Source organism: Hyperolius riggenbachi, chromosome 1 (genome assembly GCF_040937935.1).
Source record: "Hyperolius riggenbachi isolate aHypRig1 chromosome 1, aHypRig1.pri, whole genome shotgun sequence".
Taxonomy (NCBI): Eukaryota; Metazoa; Chordata; class Amphibia; order Anura; family Hyperoliidae; genus Hyperolius; species Hyperolius riggenbachi.
In genome coordinates, this window is record NC_090646.1 from 405,053,864 (window position 1) to 405,075,584 (window position 21,721).

At 38.7% G+C, this 21,721-nt stretch overlaps 1 protein-coding gene across 4 annotated transcripts in view; it reads right to left on the bottom strand.

Annotated features, from left to right (window-relative positions):
- Positions 1 to 21,721, bottom strand: part of KDM4C (lysine demethylase 4C) — a 490,901-nt gene that overhangs the window by 63,479 nt on the left and 405,701 nt on the right. For all 4 annotated transcript variants that reach the window (XM_068235361.1, XM_068235390.1, XM_068235372.1 and 1 more), the window contains exons 18-19: positions 12,578 to 12,763; positions 1,852 to 2,022 (exon numbers count right to left, since the gene is read on the bottom strand). In XM_068235361.1, coding sequence (XP_068091462.1) covers positions 1,852 to 2,022; positions 12,578 to 12,763 — 357 coding nt within the window. The remainder of the gene's footprint in view (positions 1 to 1,851; positions 2,023 to 12,577; positions 12,764 to 21,721) is intronic.

Consider the following 21,721-nt stretch of genomic DNA (forward strand, 5'->3'; position numbering starts at 1 on the left):
TTTTTTCATCCAATCTTACAATTTCTATGTAGTATAAGGGTAAATTAAGTGAATTTACTGAAAGGATGATTTAGGCAGTTCCCTTATATTACATAGAAATGGTAAGATTGGATGAAAAAATTGTACCGTGTATGGCCACCATTAACACAGTGATCACTAATAGCAAGGTGGTATTGCATACATCTATTCCATCCTCCCCCCAGTGTGCATTTATACAAATGAGGCTGCAGAGGCATTTTTAGTCAATTTGCAGTCAAAAGAAGTTCCAACGATAAAAGTATTGGTAGCTGAGCCAATTTGGCCACCATCGAGATTACCTGCGTGACATTCCTCATCTGGCTATTGTTTGTATTATGTGTGTGTCATTGATAATTCTTGTAGGTCAGTGAAATCTGCCTATTAACGTAATTATCTGCTTGCAATTGATTATATTTTTGGGTCAGAGACATTTGCTAGTCTTTGGGAAAATGTGCCTTTCATACCTGCTTATCAGTGAAATCTGTTGTTCTTGCTTATGTCTTTTTTCCTGTGCAGAATGTAAAATGTAGTGTTATGTCTTGTTCTCCTCCCTCTGGGTGATGCTCGTCTAAAACCCTCACACTTGCTGCCAATTTTTCCTTCCCTTTGGTGTGCCTGAAAAGGCATGTTTTCCTTAACCCCCTTGGCGGTCTGATTCTTTATGGATTTTAGGGTCTAAAAGCAGTGCAATTTTTCAGCATGCTTTTAGACCCTAAAACCTGGGGGAAAATATGACACCGTAGAGAGATCTGCAGCAGCCCCAGCACTCACTCATCTCCTCTGGGATCCTGCACTGCAGTTCTCCCTCCGTCCTCGGGGTAGTGCTGTAACCCTATAGTGAGATTTCACCAGGAGGAGGCAGAACCTTGAAGGAGAGGAAGAACGATGGCGGCTGACGTTGGGATCCCCCGGGAGGTGAGTGAAAAATGCCCGCTGCGCGCATTGCTCTGCATGGACCTCCCAGTGGCTACCATGAGTCCAGTTCGGGATAACCACTCCTAGTTTGTTTTTTCCAACCCAAGCTGAACTTGTGATAACTGCTAAGGAGGTTAATTACTAAGTGTGCTTGAAAATTAGGATAACTATCAGAAATTGTGTAGCATCTCTATGGATATAAGACATAAAACAAATAGACTTGTGCTTTTTACAGCTGCATTGATTAAAAGAAAATCACAGATCCTCTACCAGAGCACTGTTAGAGAAAATAACTTTTCGTCTAAATAGGTTAAAATAACATTGAATAAAAAAATGTACACATCAAAACGACAGAAGAAATCTGAGGTTATGAAGGATGATAGCTAATAGTTAAATATACAGTATGTCACCTCAGAAGCAGAGACAACTCATTAGCCAAGCACCAAGACTAAAATAATTGCTTTAAAATACGGTTTACCTTTCTTATACCCTGGGTGGTGCCTAATGTCAGAAGACTTCCAATAGGATAAGTGAACCTACAATATGATGGAAACGGTTTTCTGTTCCTCTATGCTCGCTTACTAGTGGGCTTAAGTATTATGGTATCGCAAGACATCCCCCCCCCCCCACACACAATTTGGCCCAAATATTGACAATCTTTGAGACTTGATGAACAGAATTGCTTTTATTTGGACTGATTTGGCTACTCATGAATGCCACAGACAGCAAACCTCTACGTTGATCTGTTGCTCAAAAACAGCAATGGAAAACAAAGAAACTTTTGTTGAAATAATCAACTCCCTCATAACATCACAGACTATCACAAATAATAGGAATTTACTAGGAATATTAAACAGGATTTAAAGAACATGTTAAAAGCAATAAAGATAACATTTTGGAATGTTTTTAAGTACTTACAACAATATCTTCAGGGAATGTATCTTTACTAACAGAGCCATCATCAAACTCAACTTCAAAGAAAGTCTGAGAAGTGATCTCCACAACCTTGCAACTGTAATATCTCGTATTTCTGTGTTTTGCAATAACAGTTTGTCCAATGTTCAGTTTCTTTACTGTTGTTTTGCTTCTCTGAAAGGCAAGAAAAATGGGTAATGTGAAATACCACTTTTATTAAAACGCCTATGACATATCAGTACTACAACACTGAATTTTATCAAAATGATCCTTACATTTCAATTTGCAGGAAGCTTTTAATGACTATACTGAATAGTAATACCAATGGCAATTTTCGCTCATCATGGGAAGAAATACTTTTTGTGTACAAATTATTCAATAAAAGAAACATTTGGTGGTACTGTATATCATTGACTGCTTACATGAAAATCATGTAAACTATTTCTCTTTTAAAAAAACAAAATCGCTATGAAATCCCACATTCTCTTGTTATAACTATATCAGGTTGATTGGGACATCTCTTTGGGACTACCCTAAATATTCTGTGTCAATTTCGAATAAAAAAAAATATTGTATAGGGACCCATCTTCTGCCTTTGGGCCTCAATAATAATAAATGTTACCTCTTACCTAGGACCCCTACAGGTAGTTGGCCTATTGCCCCAGTGGAGGCATACGCACTTATTTATCTTTTAAAACCTATCAAGGGTTAGAGTCAGTTATTTAGTTATTCTTTGTATACAAAAGTCTCAAAATGTTCTGGATCCTTAAGGATATGTCCCAGCCTCTAGTTTCCATATTCAACACGATTTTTTAATAACGCTTATGTATAATCTTTGTGTTGAGACATATGTTTAATTATACAAATGCTATATTCATTTTACAACATTTGTTGACCTATCGTTTTTGATGTACTGACCTATATAAAAATTTCAATATAAGCATTGAAAAAAAAAAAAAAGCAAGAGAGAAGTTTACATCAATGAATATTGTATCCAGTCTAAGCAGGTCTTAAAATGTATTTTGCTTGTTTTTGTACTTTTTAATTTCACATGAATAAAGGTGATTTATCTCTGCAGGCGCTTTGCTATTCATGAGACCAAATCAATGTTCCAGTATCTAGCTATTAGCATTTTTGCAGCATGAAAACACACATTAAGGTTTTTCTGTAAATTTTGCACGCTGTGTTGTCCAATTTTTTCTTTAATCACATTTTATTGGCAATATTTCAAAATCAATCAAGTACATTGCAATCGCTGTTTCACTTATGCTAGTTCACTCAATGAAGTACAATTCAGTGAAACAATTAATAATTCACTGCATGTAAAGTTAGTTATATTCATTACAATCAATGCTTAGTTATACAGTATTTTCCCTGCTGTACATAACATACAGAGACTATAACAAGACACAAGAAAAGTTAGCATTTTAACTTTTCACCATGAATTTATAATGTAGAACAAATAAAATGGTTGTCCGGATTAAGATGGTTCACTACACCTCTTACCCCGAAGTTCCTACTTAAAAAAACCCCAAAAAAACACAGAAATAAAAGGATAAGATGAAGCGTAAATCATACTGTCTCAAAGGCCTATTTGTATTACAATGCGAGACCGTTAAAGGTGATGCTGATGCTCTAGTCTAATAAAAGGTACTGGTGGTACCTTTGTAGATTTTCACCTACCACACTGAAGGAAGCTGTGATGTGATCCAAAACATTGAAATGACCCTGCAAGCATATATGAGGAATTATTTCAACATGGTGCTTTCCAATGTGGTAAATTTTTGCTCCGGCAAAACTCCCAGCTAACAAATTTTAAGGCATACATGCACTGATTAATCAACAATTTTAGATAATAGCTGGGAGACTTGTTGTCAAAAGTTCTGAATAGGAAAAAATGAAGGATAGTTAACCTTAATTTTAGAAAGTCTAAGTGGGGTAAAGAGAGATGCTTGCCTGAGTGCGTACAATTGGATTAACTTCCCATTGGCTGAGATTGATGTATATGTGTTTGCCTAACGCCTCATGCCATTCCTCGCCATCTAAATTAGTAACATAGCTGAGCCATTGGGCCCAAGAGGGTTTGAATTAGTAGCAGCCAGCATATTTTTGAGCGATGTATATAATATGGTAATCAGACCTCCCATGCCTTGTGTATGTAAATTACCAATAATAGGAAAATCAAAAATTAGCATTGTCCGACTACCAAACTGTGTTTGCCAACAGTGTCTGAGCTGTAACTATTTATAAAAGTGCCCATTTGGATAGACCATATTTAGACTTGGTCATAAGTCATGAATAAGTCATGAGCTGCGCATGGAGGAAAAACGTTTTAGCCATTTATTTAGGAAAGGGTTCTTTACAGTAAGAGTGGTTAAGATGTGGAATGCATTGCCACAGGAAGTCGTTATGGCAAACTCTATACCTGCATTTAAAGGGGGCTTAGATGCTTTCCTTGCGTTGAAAGACATCCATGGCTACAATTACTAGGTTATGCCTAATGATGTTGATCCAGGGATTTTATCTGATTGCCATCTGGAGTCAGGAAGGAATTTTTCCCATTTGGGGCTAATTGGACCATGCCTGGTGGGGTTTTTTTCGCCTTCCTCTGGATCAACAGGGGTATGTGGGGGACGGGCTGGAGTTGTACTTTGTACTGGTTGAACTCGATGGACGTATGTCTTTTTTCAGCCAAAATAACTATGTAACTATGTAACTCCTTGTTCTAGGGACATATAAGAAGTCAATTATTCCAACCACTTGCCAATCAGGAGCAGCATGAATGGATTCCAGATCCTGGTATTTATCAGTATGCCAAAGTGGAGTAGTATATATTGCTTCCTATATCTTAGCTTTCATTTTGCTCTCAGTCCATACTTTAGCTGCCAATGTGTTCAGCATGGTACCTCTGCCTATTAATTACACTGAGGGGTTCTCTCCCCCCCCCCCCAAAAAAAAGGCAAGGAGGTAGCCCACTTTGACAAATTCAGCCAAGAATCACTGAGATATAGGGGGATCTAATGCAACATGTACCCAAGTATTCAGGTATCTCAGCTGACCTGTCAGATACAATATAAAAGTATGGAAGAGCAAACCCTGCTAACTACTTAGGGCCTGTAAAGATTTAGGTCCCACTCTCACTCTGCCTCCACCCCCACATTGTCCAAAATAAATAAAAGTGACCTATGACAGATAAAGTTCAAAACAACCTCCTATTACATGGTGGTTAATTTTTCACCAGTATGGATTTACTTTAGTATTACATCTAATATACTGTATAAAGAACTAACTGGTTCTAATTTACATATTCAACAGTAACTTTTTAATGCACCTTTTTGTATTAATTATTATTGATGTGTGCTACCATTTGGAATTTAACAAAGAATGTTTGATATCTAGCATTGGAGAAACTAGACATACATGATTAACCTCTCCTCACAAAAAAATTCTGTACGCCCCTTCTACAGATGCAATGCTTTATTAAATTACATTTTGTAATCTCAGTCCCAGATTTTAAATCATGTACCAAGCTTAATTCAAAAGTTGTTTATTTTTGTATCAGTAACAAATATTCTTTCTAACTTGGTTGGTTTGGTCTGACAGACCCAATTCAATTTCGTAAAGTATTTTTACTATTTTAAGTCGTTATATCCGGATGCATCAGTGGAATCAATTGAAAGGTTTCGAAAAGGAAGAAAATTGTTACTTTCCCAGCATTTTCCTAGATTAATTTTCTTTAAAGATATGATTATTATTGTTTAATTCCCCAATCAGTTTCTTATTGAAAACACTGGTAACTGGAGACGTATGAAGGATATTTTTTAAAGTTGAATTTGTTATCCATTTCTTTCCACTGCTTATTTTCGCTCAGCAAAAGTGGTTGTATTTGACAGTATGTATACTGTAAACATGTCTATACAACAAAACATTTTCTTAAAAAGATATTTTAGCTGAAAAAAAAAAGAGAAACATGATGGCTACTACTATTGACTTCAAATGCTGTCTATCTGATGTTTCATTCATCCTCTGCCGATAGTAATTCCTGATTTACTAAAGCAGAATACTGTATGTAAGCAGATCAGTTTAATCTGACATGGTTTAGATTTTAGTGGTGTTAAGAATGATGACATTTATCACTGCAGCTATAACATTATAATTGGTATGGGTGCATTTATGGACAACGCCTGGACACCCAAGGTCATTAAGCAAATTTTAAACTCTTTCTGGACCTGGACACTGTGATCTGTTAAGTCTGTTTTCTTTCTTTTTTTAATATGATCTATTAATACTGGATAGACTGGCAAAAATAATGAGTGATAAGGACATGATCCCTTTGAGCTTGCTATACTCCACTCGCTAATATCCCTGTGTGCAAATGATCCAGGATCTAATGTGATTGACAGCTTCAGGAATGTTTATCAAAGAACATTGCTTTATAAGGAACATAATGGTTAGATGGAGGATAGTTCCAACTGTTACAAGAGTAAAAAAAATAAGCAAAAGGAGTGTCCATCAGGATAGAGTGTATGTGAAGTTGTTAGAATGCCTGGTACACACCATAAAATGTTCTGTTATATTTTTTCTGATAGCTTTTCTGTTATTAGATTATTTTCTGTAGAGAACGGTCATTATCTCTGGTGCATTGTCTTCTAGTTATCTCCTGCTGAGTAGGACAATGCCTAAAGGTGAACATACATTCGTTAGATTAGCAGCAGATAGCTCATCAGATAGATTTCTGATCTATCTGATGTGTTTAGGAACATTTTTTTTTACTAGGAACAGATTTCCAATAGATTTCAGTATGAAATCTATTGACAATCGATCTGATGGCATTTTTTTGCCATCAGATTTCAATTAGGTCCAATGCAAAATAATAATCTCAACAGATCGACCTAGATTTTCCAGCATGTCAGATCGATTGAAATCAGTTGAAATCGGCCACAAATCGATCGGCCGGTCAATCGATTTGCGATCGATCAGTCGATTTAGATTGATCGATCGGCCGCTAATCAGCTCAGTGTATGGGACCCTTAATTGCTAGGCAGATAGATGGTTAGATAGATAATTTCCAACATGTTGGAAATTATCTATCTGGCAGGTAAATCTAAAGTTGGCCATACACTTATAGATTTGCAGCAGATTCGACAATCAGGTAGATTTCTGGCAGATGCCTGTCAAGTCCAATCTAACAGGAATCTATCTGATGCGTGCCACACGCTAGGAACAGATTTCCAATAGATTTCAGAATAAAATCTATTGGAAATCGACCTACATGCATTATTGGACCATTGGATCCAATGCAACTCTATGGGCCATCAATCTGCTGGTAGCAGCAGATCGACCTAGATCTTCCATCCTGTCAGATAGATCAAATCGATCGAAATTGGCCACAAATCGATCAAATGGGGAATTTGATAGAATCGATTTCTGATCGATCGATGGCTGAAATCGACCAGTGTATGGGCCCCTTAACAGAAAATCGAACAGAAAATTGTATGGTGTGTACCTAGCAGAACAGTGACTGTAGTAGTAGAGAAAAAAGGCCCTTTCTTCCTATCAAAGCTACATGCCATTCTTTCCTTAGCCAAAGCATATGAAACAATCCATTACATACCCATTTAGGAATGGTCAGTGAGAACCAAACCCTTATTTAACCTGTTAGATGTCATACATGAGTTAACACATGAGAAAATTTAGTGCAGTGCAGTACCCCTCTGCATCCACCTCACCTCGTATGTCTATCTCTTGCTTGATCAGTTGATTGCATGTAGCCTGCATGGATTGTTCAGAATAAAACAATTATTGCATGCAGTGCCTGGACTTTGTCTCTCCTTCAGTAATATCACATTACAAGTGAAGGTCTGTACATACTGCCAGCTTAGGTCACCTAAATGGATCATTCATAATGGTTTCAGGCATTTTCTCAAAGTGTGTACAGCCCTCCTCCCTTGCCTAATTACTGCTTATTGACAGTCATGGCTGCTGAAAGCTCATGCCCGGCTGATTTTATTTCCCCACCTCAGGCCCCTGCCACTTACACCAACTCCACAGCAGAGCAGACCACCTGGCTAACAGAATATTTGTACAACAAAGGGACACCTGAAAAAAATAAAGAAGAATTGTTTTTTGCACAACCTGTACTGACTTTGGACTGGGCATTAATTATTTCTTATCAGTTCTTTGTAGTTCAGATTGTAGAATATACATGACATTGTCAATTCTGTTGTAAGACAACGATGGAAATCATATGAATAGTTTGTAACTTGAAGAGAAAAGGGCCGTGCACAGCCCTTATAAAACTTCACTTTTATTAAAATGTTTAAGAGGAATACATTACATATCCTGTAGGTATCAGAGAGAGGTACAGGCAAAGTGCCTGTACCTCTCTCTGATACCTACAGGATATGTAATGTTTGCCTCAAACTTTTTGAATAAAAGTGAAGTTTTATAAGGGATGTGCATGGCCCTTTTCTCTTCAAGTTGGATATATAGTTTAGTTCTTTGGCCACTTGCACTCCCTCAGTGACCAGCGTTCCTGTGCGCGGTATTGTCTTCTATCTTAATATTACTATATGACTAGTTTGTGTTGGTAAATCTTAACTAACTATTCACTTTCCTAAAGGAGCGAGAGGAACGTGAGGATCTATTCACGCTAAAGCTGGTGCAGAACACTGCTCAAGGCTCTGCCTCTTCAGAATTCGCAAAAGGCAAGATAGCTGCCCTCATGAAACAAAGACCACACATTCTTCAGCCAACAAGCTTTTAGAATGCATAGTTGGGAACTCATTTAGAAGAATTGTTGTGTGATTGGGTCCCTGGTTTGAATCCCAGCCAGGGTACTATTTGCAAGGCGCTTGTATATTCTCCCAGAGTCTGGGTGGGTTTCCTCTGGGCACTCCAGTTTCCTCCCATATTCCAAATACATACAGATAAGTTAATTGGGCCTAGTCTACATTTGATATATGACTATATTAGGGATCCGATTGTGAGCTCCTTTGAGGAACAGTTAAGGGACAAGAAAATATACATTGTAGAGCGCTGCATAAGATGTCAACGCTATATAGATAATAATAATAATACTTTATTAACACAAAAAAGTTCTTTGCAAAACAGGGTATGGAGAAGATAGTCTGTCTCACTATGGTCATCCCCTCTTGAGAGAACCTGAAGGGCACCATTGTTTTACACAGGTCTGTCTCTGAATGCTTTTCATTGAAACAGAGATGTGTGTTTTCACCTACGCATTTGGAATCTTTCTCTCCAGGCTTATGAGTTAGTTATTCTTTTGGTTACTTTACAGATTGGAAGCTTTTTGGCTTCTGGCTTCTCTGAGGGTAAGAGCCAAAAGAATAGTGTTCTTGTTTGATGATGAAGCACATATCTTGGATCAACAATCTCTTCCAATCTGTCTCTGGATACTGAAATAAACAGGCATATTGGGAGGACAATATGTTTATTTGAACATATAAATTGCCTCAGAATCCTATAAAGTCATCACATTAATGTGTACAGTAATAATATTTTACTAAAATAAGTAGGTATGAGTAAGCATTACCCATGAGGTGGCATATGCTCTGTGTATAACAAAGTACATACTGTAACCTGCTCAAGCATGGCAACATTTTCAAATACAAACCAGTACACAGTATACTGTCTATGCATTAAACTTTATTTGCAAGCCAACTGACTACACCAAGCTGCAGAAAAATATCATTTCATATGTTAGGGTAAGATTTGATATGTGCAAGACGACATGCTGACAGAAACACTTTTTAATTTAGTTTCAGACCAGGAAAAAATATTCCTGTCAGAAAAAAAGTACAGTGAAGTTTAAAAATGTCACTTTTGATTAGGAAGATGGTAGCTATATTGCACCGATACAAAAGAAGGCTTGGAAACTACTGAAAATTTAAAATGCTTATTATTAAAAATAAAGCAAAGCAATTGAAATGCTCAGGGAAAAGAGGGAGGTGTAAGAAAAAAAAAACCTTAAAAAATACAGATTATGTTAATGACAACCAGAAAGTTTAAAACTGGAGTAGTAAAACACATTTTTCTCACTTGTCCCTTTTTTCAGATTTTGTTTCCAGGGCCCTGCAGCTTTTAATTAAGTTTCTGCATATTTCTGCATATAGTGATACATATAGCTGATGCTGCGCAAACACAAAGGGCACTCAGACATGTAAGGATGGGCCAAGCTGCCAACAGAAAATACTAGAGCTATGCTCAGCTGATCATGCACATAGGCATGAGATAAACAGTAGTGTTTGGGTAGTAAATGCTGTGAACTCTGCTTATCTGTGGGGAAAGGTAGCAATTAAGATAAGATGCAAAACCTCAATCAATAGTTTTCCACCAGGGTGCTTGCCAACAGTGGTCAGTTACCTCCTTGTGTAATAGAACATCGCTAAATGAATAACTTAAAAGCTAGGACATTAAAAGGAGAGAGTCACATACTAACCTCAGAAGAGGGAAGCCTCTGGATCCTCCTGAAGCTTCCCAAATCTTCCTCAAGATGAATGATACGGCGCTGGGTCTCTTAGGAAATTTGCAGCCACACTCCCATCCGTGAACAAGCTTGGCCATACTGTGCAGACTAGTCTAGACTAGACTGTAGTCTAGACTAGACTGTCTAGTAGTCTAGACTAGACTGTCTCGTGCCTGTGCAGTAGAATGGAGCAGCTCAGGCTCACTCTTTTTCCTCCTAGCGTCCCCATGAAGGCTTTCCTCTACTGAGGTAAGTATCTAAATAAGGTACACTTTAAGAATGTAGTTTGCAGCAACCAAAGCAGAATTGGTCACAAAAGCAAAATAGGACTGGATCAAGCTAACAGCTCCCCACATCTAGTAAGCATTATGGGGGATGCCCTTCAAAATAAAGAAAGCATTCAGTTCCCTTTTAACCACTTTAGGATCCTTGGTACGCATATCCACGCCCCTATAAACTTCACGTGCGGATCAGGGGCGTAGATATGCGTACTGCTGCCTTACCGTCGCGTTCACGATCCCCGTGCTGTTTTCCGCCGATCCACCGTCGCAGCCCCCTCCATCTGTGATCAGGATGTGAGAATCTATTGATTCTCAATCCCGATCACCGTTCCGGTGTCTTCGGAGAGCTTGTTAACATCGTATAAGCTCTCAGACCCGACACTTCCGTGTTCGGCTGTGTTCTATTAATAGAAACACGGTCTCAATAGCACCATCTTGTGGCCAAAAAGTAAAATACACCTATTTATGCCACTATACTGTTTTCCATAGCAAGTTTATTATTATTTTTTTATTTTATTACTTTTAACCCCTTCCATCCCTGCCCCACAGTTACAGAAATAAAACACTTGTTAAATTTTTTTTTTTTTAAATTACATTTTTTTTTTTTTTACATAAATAGTTACCTTAGGGACTTTTGTAATACGGATGTCATAAGTATATTTTTTCAAAAAAAGTTCTTGTAATAAGTGAAAAAGTATTAAAAATCCCTAAATGGAAAAATGCTCCTTCATTTCCAGTTAAAATAATATCACCATACATTGTACTAGGGACACAATTTAAACGTTGTAATAAAGCGGACAAACGGGCAAATAAGATGTGTGGGTTTTATGTACCAAAGCACATTTTATTTTAAAACTATAATGGCTGAAAACTGAGAAAATAATCATTTTATTTCTTTTTTTTCTTTATTATTTCCTTTACAATGCAAATAAAATAAAATAATTCAGAGCAAAAACTACCACCCAAAGAAAGCATAATTTGTGGCGAAAAAAACAATATATAGATCATTTCAGTGTGATAAGTAACAATAAAGTTATCGCTGAATGAATGGGAGGAGCGCTGAAATGTGAAAGTTGTTTTGGTTTTTAAGGGGAAAAACCTGTGATCCTGAAGTGGTTAAATTAGTGTAGAATGGCTTGATGGATATCATTTTAAAGCTCTCTTTCTCCTCTTTCTGACGACACCTAAATCGTTGCCCTACACCTTTTAGTTTTCTCTATTTTCGCGATCGAAATCGCGGCCGCGGCAATTTCTATCGTGAAAATAGCGAAAACTAAAAGACGTAGGGCGGCGGTTTATATATCATTGGAAAGAGGAGAAAGAGAGCTTTAAAATGATGTGCATCTTTCCATAGTTTCTGCACTGCTCGGAGTCCCTTTAAGATCTTTGTAGTGAAACAGAGAAACATTTTCAGGTACTGAAACTGTGCCGCCAATGAAATATTGGTTAGTCCAGATTACCTTTATAAATAGGTTCCATAGGATTTGCAAATAAGACACACACTATTTAAAAAGATTACCACTTATAAAAATTGATTCCATCATTGACACATGTTAAAAGAGGAGGAGAAATTTCAAACTTCACAATTGCAAGTTCTAGAAAAACATTACTTTGATCTCATAAATACAATGATTGCATTCCCGTGTGATTCTGGCTCCTGTCATTTGTAACGTATCTTATCTCAGCCTATTTTTCGGCTATAGGCTAACTTCAGGGTAAATACTTCCATTATAATAGCTGTAACCAAAAATGTTATAGTATTCAGACTGGGAATTATTTCAAAACAGCTTATGATCCGAGAAGTGCCTAAAGCACACCTCCTTACATGACTTGGTGACTAATAAAGACAGATTTAGAAACAGAAGAAAAGCCGACATCATTCAACAATGTTGTAGCCATGCCATGCTCTAGAAGGTTTCAAATCAATGTAATGAGAAGTGTTCAGAAGAGAAGTTCTCACCATGTTCTGATTGATCATGTGCCTGAAGCATGTGATATACACAACAAAGGGCCAGTCGTCAGGTTCCATCACTACCCCCGCAGCATGAGCGCAGGTCACGTGGAAGGATGTGGGACAGCGGCCATATGAGCACTGGATGCACGCTCCCTGTGTGTTCTTAACCCTTTGCCTGCAGAAAACACATTTCTGTGGGAGATAATGAGAAGATCGGTTTTAAATACAGCTGCATAACAAATTTATATACACAATTATATAAATGTACATGTGAGTGATACTAAGAATAAATGCTTTAGGAGTAATCCTTCAATTATACCTATGCCAACATGTTTCAGGCACAGCCTTCTGAAGCGGTAAAACATACTCTAAATATAGCTTTTTTTTACAATGTACAGGTTTCATACAAGAGAAATAACGATTATTATCTGTTGGGTAAACCTTTGTTGCTATAGGGATGAATATGTAAATCTGACAACTAGGTTACAATATATGAGTCTGATCGCTAGTTTACCAGTACTTTGCATACTCAAGGGCATTGTTTAGACATATCATATCAGGAAGGACTTCTGTAAATTCAGCATTTTTAGCCAGCAGAAGTAAATTGTAATGGCAGTCTGCATTTAAAGCAGACCTATCACTTACATACCAATTTTATACTCATTATCAGGAGGAAGTTTCCAGCTGAAGCATAGGAAAAAAGCATATCACTGCCTCCTCTGTGGCAGAGCCACACAAGAAAGCAGCTTATTGTGGCATTTGCAGATCTTATAATGGATTATATTATGGATGATTAAAGGGACTCTGAGCAGCGCAGAAACTTTGGAAAGATGCACATCATTTTAAAGCTCTCTTTCTCCTCTTTCCATTGATATATAAACCGCCACCCTACGCCTTTCAGTTTTCGCTATTTTCGCGATTGAAATTGCCGCGGCCGCGATTTCGATCGCGAAAATAGAGAAAACTAAAAGGCGTAGGGCAACGATTTAGGTGTCGTCAGAAAGAGGAGAAAGAGAGCTTTAAAATTATAACCATCAAGCCATAGTTATATTGTATTACACAGGGCGACTTTTTGTCAAAGTCAGCAGCTGCATTCAGCAAAATGGAGCTGCTGACACTGGGGAAAGTGTCGCCCTGTGTAATACAATATAACTATGGCTTGATGGATATCATTTTAAAGCTCTCTTTCTCCTCTTTCTGACGACACCTAAATCGTTGCCCTACACCTTTTAGTTTTCTCTATTTTCGCGATCGAAATCGCGGCCGCGGCAATTTCAATCGCGAAAATAGCGAAAACTAAAAGACGTAGGTTGGTGGTTTATATATCATTGGAAAGAGAAGAGAGAGAGCTTTAAAATGATGTGCATCTTTCCATAGTTTCTGCACTGCTCGGAGTCCCTTTAAAGTAGGATCATACTAAAACTAAAATTTCAGTTACTACTCTTAGGTACATAACAGAACAATTGAAAGCATTTCCAAGCATTCCTTCTAGATTGTAAGCTCGCAAGGTAGGGACCTCCTCCCAGTGTTTCTCATACTACTGTAATTTAACATATGCACATGTACCAACTACACATGAACTATGTATGTATTTGTATCTCTACTATTCAATGTCATGACTGTACAGTGTCTTGTATTTCTTATGTATATGTGTTCCCCATTTGTTTTGTACTATGTACAGCACTACAGAAAATGTTGGCGCTATATAAATAAATAAATAATAATAAAAATTCACTGTGTATAAAAATGATTCTCTTCATTGCAGAGAGCAGTACAGGCTTGCTAATTCTGGCTAATCAGCAAACGTAATTATTGCTGGCAAGAATCACTCTGCCGCTGTCTTCACGCTGCACCCTCCTTTTCTGCTGAAGTGACTCAGCTATTGCAAGGGCAATGTCTCTATTCAGAAGAGGAAGGGAAGAGGATCCAGAATCAAGACAAAGCCAAAGAGTCTCCTGGCCAGCAATTATTATATTTGCCAATTAGCCAGAGATGAGCAAAGCCTGTACCGCTCTCTGCAGTGTAAGTAAACCTGTTTAAACACAGGGAGTGTGTGGGAATGCTTTCAAATGATCTTTTATTTATATCTAACACTAGTTAACCTCCTTGCCGGTTCAATCCCTCCGGCAAGGAGGCAGCGCAGGAGGTTTTTTTTTTAAATCATGTAGCGAGCCTAGGGCTCGCTACATGATAGCCGCTGAGCGGCGGCATCCCCCCACCTACTCCGATCGCCTTCGGCGATCAGAGTAAGCAGGAAATCCCGTTCGGAACGCGATTTCCTGCAGGGCTTCCCCGGTCGCCATGGCGACAGGGCGGGATGACGTCACCGACGTCATGGACGTCGGGACGTCATAGGGAATCCCGATCCGCCCCTCAACGCTGCCTGGCACTGATTGGCCAGGCAGTGCAGGGGTCTGGGGCGGGGGGGGGAGCGACTCAGCGTGGCGGATTGCGGCGGATCAGCGGTGATCGGAAGTTACAAGCAGCTAGCAAAGTGCTAGCTGCTTGTAACAAAAAAAAAAAATATGCAAATCGGCCCAGCGGGGCCTGAGAAATCCTTCTGCGCAGGTTAATGGAATTTTTATTTGAGTGTATATATATATATATATATATATATATATATATATATATATATATATATATATATATATATATATATATATATATATATATATATATATATATATATTTAGATGGGCAATGTCAAATAATGGACGCAATATAAAATGCATGATCCTAGCTTACATGGTATAAGCACCATATTAAAGTGCATTGCTTGATCTACAAATACAATGAATCTCTGATACGTGGGCTACAGTGTCACCCATGCTTATAAAAAAAAATGTATCATTTAAAACAGAAACAATACCAAAATCGCATCATTTACTACATATGACAGAAATTCCAATGAATGTACAAATATCAATGAAATGGACATAATACTAAAGACACACAATGAATACCCAATGATGACATCTCCTGCAATGCTTTAACATAGCGTACGTAGTCCTGTCAGGGCTGGGGCACACGATTTTGGGTGCAATTTTAAAGCTCCGACAATCGCTAGTTCTTGCAAAAACTAACTAGCCTAACACAGAATCTAGTTCCTACCATAGTCCGTCATTATCTTATGTTTCTATCGTAGTCTAAGGCCAATTTTTGGGGGAACCAATTCAACATCTGTATGTTTTCAGGATGTGGGAGGAAACCCATGCATATCTGCTCAATTGTCAGCAGTCCTGCAATCAGAGCACCCTATAGGCAGAACACACACACACACACACACACACACACACACACACACACACACACACTCGAAATTAAGTGCCTGTTTAGGTGTTAAAATTACCATCCGTCCCTTTCTTAGTGGAATTAGTAGGAATTCCATAAAACAAAGTCTGCAAAGAAAAGCACTGTGGTATCCTCTCAGGCAGGTGGCGCCCCAGGCACTAGCCTGGATTTGTCTATGTACAAAAACTGCCCTGTTTCACTTCTTTGGGGGCTCATAAATACTTTGCCAGGGTCTGTGGTTCCACTAAATAGTGTAAAGGAGCTGGCTACACCTGCCGGCACTGCTCCTCCTCTTCTTCCTCAGTGTGCTTGCCTACTAGCTGTAAAACTACTTTATGTAGTCTGCCCCTTTATCCGGTAGGGGAGAGATGACAACCATCCTCTGGGCCAATCCTCAGCCTCTTAATGCCTAGTAAGAGGGGGAAAAAATAAGGATCTTGGCACCAGACCTACATCGGTCCTGTGCCTCAATAAGAGGAAGGTGCGATAAATGAGATAAATCCCATAGCACCAAGAATGAAAAGTATTTTATGAAGGGAAAGTAAAGCACAGGGAAAAAGAAAGAAATTCAGAGACCACAAAATAAGAAGAGATAAAATAGCTCAATTAAAAGCCTACCTAGATGCCATTTGCAGCATTAGAATACATTTTCTGGGCTTTGAGAATGGGAAGGAACATGTGAATAATACATTCTAATGCTGTAAGTAAAGCCATGGGAAGGGGCACACAGGAAAGAAGATCAGCAGAAGTGCTGGATAAGCAGATAAGGAAAAAAAAATCCTGTTAATTACTCCAAATGCTGCCAAAGCGCCTGTTCAAATTATCCAGATGGCTTCCACATGTAGCTGGATTTGTTCCGTATCGCCTCTCCTATATGGTTTCTGGACATGCTGTAGGTCAGCAAAGCAGAAACATATGAGGTTTTCCTCATAATTTGACCTAAAATTGTTAATCAAGGTCAAGGACGACGTTTAGCAGTTTGCATTCAACAGAAAACTGTTTTTCTTTGTCTGATCGTTTTATCAATCGGATAGCATTGGCAAGGACTCTAAAATGCACATACCACACAAGTGGTCCTCCTACATGTGATAAAGTCCCTAGTGTACATGAATTGGGAATTTCATTTGCATTTATAACTGTTTCACAGTGTTATCAGAGCCTCTTTGTTGCTTTCATTCTTTTTAAACCCAATGTTATCATTTAGGAAAACGTTAAGAAAATTAGTCTTCAACAAACACCCTTAAAGTCCAAACTGCATAAGCATTTCTTTTATAAGAGCCTCTCTGCGTGTAACGCACACTTTCCATTCCAAGGTTTGATGCACAGCACACTGTGTAATGGGTTGGCATATTGCTACATTAAAAATGGATTTTTATTGTATGACTGCATAAGAAAAATGCTGATTTAATGTACAGACTTACTGAACAATCAACAATTGCAAAGATCTGCTGGCAGTAGCATTTTCTTCTCTACACAAGTAAGATACAGACTATGCTTGCAATATTTAGCTGCCACTTTGATGAGCTTTGAATATTTCCTTATGAACATTCGCAGAAACTTTGCATCTCATTCAAAAGTCACTGTGTTTTGTGCCAATAGCAATTACATAGTAAAACTGATCTAAGAAACAGAAGGATTCCACAAAATTATGCTGAGAATCAGCAATAACATCTGGTTTATAAACAAGAATTTGGTACATGAAAGGGGTTTGCACATGGTTGCCATTTATAAGAGAAGTTGTAAAATACTGGATTGATGAAGAGTAGTTAATGACCCAGATGGAAAAATGTAAATGTAAATATGTTAATCCAGAGTGAGGTAAGCATTTCAGCTTAGTGTAAATCTAATTCAGGTTCACACATTAAACAAGCCATCTATAGAAGCGTACACACGCACTACAAAAGGAAACGGCGGGTCCGCCGGACCCTCTGCTGGAAACAGCCTCATCAGTCTGCCGACAGCGCGTACACACGCACATACTGTCGGCTAAAGACCGCCCAGCGGGAGGGTCCGGCGGACCCGTCGTTTCCTTCTGTAGTGCGTGTGTACGCACCTTATCTCATGTTATAAAGAAGTTGCAGGAGCAGGCTCGGCTCACATTAACATAATGGGGGGTTCAAATGCAACGTTTACAGATTGTTTGACTGACGAAGAGGAGATTACCATGCCGCCCAAGGAATGGCTGAAAATCGTTACATGAAGTATCTACCAGACACATCGCTGATGGAAGGTTAAGATGAACATCGCTGTGAGCACAAAGAAGTTAAAAGAAAACTGAAGTGAGAAGAATGTGGAGGCTGCCATATTTATTTCCTCTTAATACCAGTTGCCTGGCAGCCCCACTGATCTATTTGGATGCAGGAGTGTCTGAATAACACCAGAAACAAGCATGCAGCTAATCTTGTCTGATCTGACAATGTCAGAAACACCTGATCTGCATATGCTTGTTCAGAGGCTATGGCTAAACGTATTAAAGGGAACCTAAACTGAGAAGGATATGGATTTTTCCTTTTAAAAAAAATACCAGTTTCCTGGCAGTCTTGCTGATCTCCTCTGCCTCTAATACTTTTAGCCACAGCCCCTGAACAAGCATGCATAGCAGGTGCTCTGACTAAAGTCAGACTAGATTGTTTCGGGTGAGTGATTCAGCCACTACTACAGCTAAAGACATCAGCAGGAGAGTCAGGCAGCTGGTATTGTTTAAAAGGAAAAATCCATATCCTTCTCAGTTTAGGTTCCCTTTAAGGCCTCTTTCACAGTGGGACATTGCGTTTGATGCAACGTTAAAGTCGCACAACGTGCCCCTAACACAGCGCATGTAGGTTATGAAATTGGACGTTATTTTGCACTGCGTTATGTGTCTCTTGGTGCGCCGTTTTCGTAGCATACTGATGGAACAAAAATGGCGCATGCGTTACATTTAAAAAAAAAAAAATTACTGAGCATGTGCAACACACAACGCAGCAGATACACTGCTAAACGCACAGCATGCAGCACTTTTTAATAACGCTACACGTTACACACTAACGCAACGTGTGCACTGTGAATGTCGCACAGACTTTGCATTGCGGTGCGTTACTCTGCGTTAAAGTATTTTATAACATGCGACTTTCACGTTATAAAGGCACAGGATCAGCAGGTTAGCCAGGCAACTGGTGTTGCTTAAAGTTAAATAAATATGGCAGCCTCCATATCACTCTCACATCAGTTGTCCTTTAATTGTACTATTTTTACCCGACATTATGCAGATGACTGAAAGCACCAACATTTAACAGGAGTGTGAACCTACCCTAAATATTACAGTATTAATCCATAAGTTTCAGACTGCATACATTTTTCCATACACTTCATTTTAATATAGGACTTATTCGCAAGTGCCATAATACAGCCTAACTTGCAGTGTGCTCATAAAAAAAAAAAAAAAAGAGCACAATTGATAGCCAGCTTCAACTGCAGGCAGCCCAGACACAGTAGGACTCCTCAGTAGGGATGGTCATTATAGGATGTTCTAAAAGTTTAAAATCGTATAGTGGGGGGAGGGAGGGAGGGAGTGAGACCATTACAAATCAATACCAAGTCAAAGAAAATACTGAAATGATGTAGAAGAACTGAATTCTTTAAAACAATTCTTCACAGAGAGGCCAGGAGTGGAAGGGTATCAGAGGTAGTGGTGCCTTGAATTGCTTCCCTTTTCCATTCCTTGAAGAAACCTTGCATCATCCTGGGGGGCTTTTGGGATATCACTTAAAGTCTGAGGTTTACTGGCAGAATCTTGCATTTTTATTTTTTCATGAATAAAGACTAACCTTCTGTCAGTTTTATTGGCCCAAATACAAGCTGCATAATATTTGAAATTTGAATACAAGGAGAAATGATTTGCATCTCATTGAGCACCCCTATACCAGTCCACCTCATGCTGGTAATGATGGGATGGGGGAATAGTCTCAGCGGCTTTCTGTCATCTCAAAAGGAAAATTGAAATATAAGAGCCAGACAATTGGGTAAACTTAATTTATTGGAGAAAGTATTGTATAAAAACAAAGTCTAGTTGAATTTGATTTATATTTGGATATATGAATAGCCTGAAACTATAGATGTTATAATGTATATTATGTGATGCAGATAAACTACATTTCTTCTATAAACTCTCAACTAAAAAGGTGCCATGTGAAAAGGTGCCATCTTACAGTGCTGCATAAGATATCGGCGCAATATAAAATACTAAATAATAATAATAATAATAATAACAATAATATTAATGTGAAATGTTTAAGTTTGCTTCTTTGCAATTTCCAAGTGTTTTAAAATATTAGTAACTTCCAATAAAACAAACGAAAATATTCCAGTCACTTTCTTTTGTGCAAGCTGAGAGTACGGTCATCAATCAGGAAAAATAAAGAATATATTTCTCAGGTTTTAGTTGGAGAACAGCCAGACCTGCATTGTAGAACACATTACTGTTTCATATTTTTGCCACTTAATGAATGCCACAACAGATTTCTATATCGCACACTGAATGGAATACTATGTAATAAATCCCTTTCAGCAGTATTGTAGCTGTGTGTGTGTGATGGGAACCCATTGCAAAATTATTAAATTGTCCCTCGACTCTCAAAGGCAATCCCTGGAATGAGATATGCCTTGAAACCACAAACACACTTTGTAGCAGAGAATACAGAACAAGTGCAGCTTTTAGAAAAGTCCTTCAGAGGTTCCCAAACTCTGTATACAGAGGTGTGCAAAAGTCATGGAACACTTACGTCTGTGTACAATCCAACATATCTGAAGAGAGAAACTAATACAAATAGAGAATAAATAATAAGAAGAAACTGAATAAAGATGTTGAATCCAAACAGAAAATTAAATATTACGTATAACACAAAAAACAAAACAAAACTGAGCAACAAAAATAAAGCGCACGCTTTACCTTCTCCAGACGGTGCATAGTTAAATCTATAGGCATGTTGATGGATACTTAGCTCGGTTTGATTCCCAGCCAGGGCAATATCTGCAAAGAGGTTGTATGTTCTCCCCGTGTATGCGTGGGTTTCCTCCAGGTACTCCAGTTTCTTCCCACATCCCCAAAAATAAGATTGGGGAAGAATTGTCTTCCCCTAAAATTTGCTTAAGAATATGATGGACATATGACTGTCACAGACAGGGCCGGATTTGTACTTTCCAGTGCCCTAGGCCTGCTGTCACCAAGCGCCCCCCCCCCCCCCCCCCGCCATCACCACCACCAAAAAACATTCTGTCCAACTATCTGACTAGCGATCACTTGAATGGGCTCATTTCAGTTGTGCTGCTGTGCCCCTCATTGAACAAAGAATCAGTGGATGCTCTGTCCTCTCACAATGGAAATTTGCGCTCCTACTCGAATGTGCACAGCAGCCGATAGTGTTCTGGGAATGCATACTTGAGAAATTATGGTGATGTATGAATGCCGGTACTCGTCAAGAATGCATAACACTATACTGGCCTCGGTTGCTGTGCACATCTGGGCAGGAACGAGAAATTACAGGGAGCACGAGTGGCCGGAGCATGCGCTTCTTCTTTGTCCTCTGTGAGACTGGCTGCAGTCAGAGCCACAAACTGGTGGCAGGGCAGAGCAATGGAGAGAAGCCCATGCAGAGAACAGGTAAGTAGCAAACATCCTGTCAAGACCCACTTTGGATGTTTGGTTGTAATTAGTGGACCTGAACTCAGAACTTCCTCTCTGCTCTAAAAGATACTTAGCAACAGAATAACCTTTAAAGAAAAAACATGTCTTTGTTACAGCTGATACAAATCCTGCAATAAATAGACAGTGTGTCTAATTCCTACTTTCATGGAAGCAGACATATTAACATCTTGTGCTTT